Source organism: Macadamia integrifolia, chromosome 13, assembly GCF_013358625.1.
Source record: "Macadamia integrifolia cultivar HAES 741 chromosome 13, SCU_Mint_v3, whole genome shotgun sequence".
In the NCBI taxonomy this organism is placed as follows: Eukaryota; Viridiplantae; Streptophyta; class Magnoliopsida; order Proteales; family Proteaceae; genus Macadamia; species Macadamia integrifolia.
Window position 1 is genome coordinate 17,934,130 of NC_056569.1, and position 4,685 is coordinate 17,938,814.

Sequence of the window (4,685 nt, forward strand, 5' to 3'; positions counted from 1 at the left end):
TGAGTTAGAAATCCCAAACACTCCGTTGTGTGTCTGGTTTTCTATCCTAATGAAAAAAAAAAAAAATTGGCCATTTTGGTTGGCATGCGGGTCCTGTTAGAAAAAAAAAATTCCTCATCCAAAGTTTCAAACCCGTTGTCCAATCCACCAATTACAAATCAGCTATCCGCGTGAATTCCTATCATCCAATAGGAATTCCCCATCTCTTCTATATATACTATGACCAAATCGGCCCAAACATCACATTCAAATCTCAATTTTGATTTAAATTTCCCACCCAAATTGTCCCTTTGTTTCTTCATTCCCTCACCCTTTTTCTAACTGTTGAAGTCTGTAATGGCGCCTAAGGCAGAGAAGAAGCCAGTGGAGGAGAAGAAATCGTCGATGGTAGCAGAGAAAGCTCCTGCGGTTAAGAAACCAAAGATTGAGAAGAGGCCGTCGAAGGAAGGACCAGCCGGCAGCGACAAGAAGAAGAAGAGAATTAAAAAGGGTAGCGAGACCTACAAGATATACCTTTTCAAGGTTCTGAAGCAAGTCCACTCTGACATTGGGATATCGAGCAAATCCATGGGAATCATGAATAGCTTCATCAACGATCTCTTCGAGAAAATCGCCCAGGAGGTGTATGTATGCTTTCGGGCAGCATTCTCTTACCCATTGTTTATTAATCGATTTAAGAAACAAACCATTTAAACCACTGATATTATATTGATTAAAATTATTAATTTTTTTTTAAATAAAATAAGGTGTTCAACTGTTCATGATAGTGATCATAGCCTCAGGATGAAACCCCTATACGCAAACAGTGCTTCCGAAGGATCATATATCGTTACTGGACTTTAAAAAAATAGGATTGTTCTGATTTGGTCCAAACTGTTATCTTGATCCAATAATAAAATTGAAAGCAATACAAACCATTTCAATCTATTATTTTGGAACCATTTAGTAAATGATATGATTTTGATTTTTACCACTTGTTCAGCTTCATTTGAATTGGAAATCTGGGTAGGGGATTTTGGGATTTATTGATCCACAACAATGTGAACGGATTAGATTCACCTATGAGAATGTTTTTGTATGTTCTTGGTATATGGATTTAGAATCTATTAAATGAAGAGAGAGAGAATTGATTATAAATCCACAGATCAAAGTCATTCTCGTACATCCTCGTTTGTGAACCTGATTCACTCTCCACAACAATGGCCTCATCTTACTTGTTTAGATATTGAGCTACTTTGGTTGTTGGGGCCTTGCAATGTTTGTACATTACACCTTAAGGGCCGAACTGTTAAAGTTGGGCTAAGGTTGGGCATATCCCTTCATGACCTTGGACTGGACTAGGCATTTGGGGAAAACCTGCGGCCCAGCCTACCCCACTTGGAATCCCTTAATCAATGCTTTGATCGATAGGGTTGAAAATTAGAAGAGTAGATCAGGTTTTCGTACAAGAACCATTTTCATACGAGACTGATTCACACAGATGTGGTGGATTCCATCTGTATGAATCAGATTATACGAGAATGGTTCTCATACAAGAACCTAATCCACACATTGTGCTATAAATTCTAAACTGAGAGAAGTCTCCAAATTCCAATAGCATCTAAGTAATTATAATTAAACCTTGTTTCTTCAACTACTTGTCTGAAATAATATAATTAAAAAAAAAAGTTAATAAAGGAAGAAAATAAAACTATCATTTTAGGTAGGGAGTAATAAATATAGCTATAAGTAATTTTATTTTTATTATTATTTTTTCGGGTACAAAAAAGGGGAAAGGGGGTAGTTATATGTATTAATACGTATCACTTATAACTCTTAATACCATTATTACATTTAGAGGCGCCTCAAGCATCTTATGTAAATGAAGACCACAAAAGGTTTTAAGCGTAATAGCACATCCTGGATATACAGCCTCCAGTCATACACTTCTTGTGGCAGCCTCCACAATGCTTCTCGTCGGAAGACAAATCCACACACTCACCATTGCAACATGTTTTGAGTATAATTGCATTTAGTCTTGCAGGCTCCACAGTTTCTGAAGTCATTCTTCAGGTCCACACATTTGTTGTTGCAGCAAGTAGGTTCTTCACTCCCATGTTCATAGCATACATCATTGTCCTTGTGACAATGGTCAAGGACAATGGTCTGAAACTCTTGAGTTCTTCTCATCAGCAAGAAATCGACTTACCTTTTTCGGGGAAACGAATTTCCTAGCAGACATAGAATGATCCTGATCAGTACTGTAACTCTTAACAGCTACGGCCATGACTATGGCTATGATAAAGAATATCTTCATTGTTCTCATGGCTTTAAAGATGATAGAAGAAGAGAGGAGTAAAGGGTGAGGAAGGGATGAGTCGTTTTTCTCTTTTTGGCTCACTAGAGATATAGAGAGTGAGGAAGAGAATGAAGAGTGTTTGGTTATTTATAGTGACATTGGGAGGGAGAGTTGACCCAATGAAAGAGGTGAAAAGGGGAGAACCATAGGATATTCTTAATTCTAGTTCTAGGGTTTTGTATAAAGAAATGAGTGGCAAAATGTTTGCACAAGCAAAGTAAAGATTACAAATAATTTTCCATAGATTGTATTAATACAGACATGCTTTTCTAAGAAACAAATGATGCCCACTTAAAGCATATTGAACACCGTTGAGTGATGCAAGTTAGCTAACAATTAAGAATTAATAGTGGGCGCCGGTTCAGACCTAGGGGTAGTGGGGATTAGGAATCAATGGATGGAAAAATTCTTATGTTTATTTACCTCTTCCTTTGCTTGGGACCTCATTCAACTTAGGACTTCTATTTTTCCTTGGTATAATATGATTTGGTTCTTCTCGGTCATTCTTGGCTTTCCTTTATAACTTAGATGGCCATGGCCAGGTGTCTTCCCAGCCGAGAATTTCTCACTCGGAGGAATATCTCTATCCCTAATTATTGTTTTTGTTGGAATTCTTTCGAAACTTGTGAGCATTTGTTTTTTGAATGTTCTTTCTCTAATTTGGGAGAATATCCTTTGAAGACATTGCTTTCTCCTTCCATTTGAAAGAGAATCCATTCCATATGACTCTCTTGGCAAGTTGGCTGTTAATGTAACAATTTATCATATTTCGTAAGAAAGGAACAAAAGAAGATGAACTTCCACATCTCACATTCTGGGGCAGATTTGAGATGCTATTACCTTAGATGTGAGAAACGAAGTTCTTCACAACTCCAAACACAAGTAGGAGTAGAAATATGGTTTCCTCATGGGATCTCCCACTTTTCTCTCCCCACCCTAGTTCTTCCCCCCTCCCCCCATTTCCCTTCTTTTTTCCCCACTTTTACCTTTTTTGTTGTATCCCTTGTTTTTTCTTTGGTCCCCCCCCCCCCCCCCTTTTCTTGTATCTCCTGCTTCCTTGTTTTTGTTTCTTCCCCTCCTGGGTTTGGATGTGTCTGGCCTGTTCTTAGGGCTTGGTTATGTCCCTTTTTGAGTGGGTTGATTTCCTTTGGTAGGGTGCTTTCACTTTATTAGCCAATTTGGCTATGTCTATTGTACTTGTATTTCCTCTTCTTAGTTTTTTTTTTTCTGTCTTCAATATATTTTTCATTCACCCCCGTTAAAAAAAATAATAATAAATAAATACAAATAAAGAAAGAAAGATAGATTTCGTGTTTATTAAGTTCTAAGTGATGTGAATGTTAATCAGATTGGGGCATTGAAAAAGAATGGAGATGGACTGTGAAAAGCTTTAATGGTAAAACCTCATGCGACTCTCTTGGCAAGTTGGATGTTAGTGCATTAGTTTATCATATTTGGTGGGAGAGAAACAAAAAAATATTGACTTCCACATCTTGCACTCGTGAGCTGATTCGAGATGCTATCACCTTAGATATAAGAAACAAAATTCTTCACAACTATGTAGTTTTCCTAACACAAGCAGGAGCAAAAATCTGGCTTCCACATGGGATCTCCCACTTTTCTCTCCCCACCCTAATTCTTCCCCCCCTTTCCATTCTTTTTGCCCCCCCCCCTTTTCTTGTATCTCCCACTTCCTTGCTTTTGCTTCTTCTCTCTCGGTTTTTAGATATGTTTGGCCTTGTTCTTAGGGCTTGGTTGTCCCTTTTTTAGTGAGCTGGATACCTTTGGTTAAGGGTGCTTTCCACTGATTAGCCAATTTGGCTTTATCAATTTTTTATGTATTTTCTTTCTTTTTCTGTCTTTAATATATTTCATTCGCCCAAGCAAAAAAAAATTAAAATTTAATAGTGGTCGTGTTTATTGTGTTTTAAGTAACGCGAATATTGATCACATTGTGTTATTGATAGATCTCCAAATTTCAACAAGCAGGGGGCTGAACTAGAGCATGATTTGATGAATGTTGATTATGTTTCACTTTGTTCATTAATGTAGTTGTATGATCCCCCCCCCCCACCCCCCGGTCCTTCATAAGTTTGGATTTTGGAGGCTTAAATATAAGACTTCCATGAATATTTTATATTTCAACATGATTTATGAGACCTACAATATTTCCACTAAAAAGTAAAAATAAAAAAAATTTGAGATCGAAAATCTATAGTTTTTATTGGTTGGAAGATACTTGAATCTTGAGGGTAACCACAAAAATATAGATAATATTTTCTCAATGTATTTTTTTTGACAATTTGAATAGGGACCATTATGTGATCTTTGCTTCTTTTTTTTTTTT

The 4,685-nt window shown here is 36.9% G+C and overlaps 1 protein-coding gene across 1 annotated transcript; it reads left to right on the plus strand.

Annotated features, from left to right (window-relative positions):
- The first annotated feature begins 245 nt into the window (after positions 1-245).
- On the plus strand, positions 246-761 carry LOC122060090 (histone H2B-like). Its single transcript, XM_042623257.1, has one exon. It carries the CDS (start codon positions 337-339, stop codon positions 691-693), a length of 357 nt encoding a protein of 118 aa, XP_042479191.1. The 5' UTR covers positions 246-336; the 3' UTR covers positions 694-761.
- Positions 762-4,685: the final 3,924 nt, after the last annotated feature.

What these genes read in the sequence shown, in the direction of transcription:
- LOC122060090 (XM_042623257.1), top strand. Translation starts at nt 337, where the DNA reads ATGGCGCCTAAGGCAGAGAAGAAGCCAGTGGAGGAGAAGAAATCGTCG.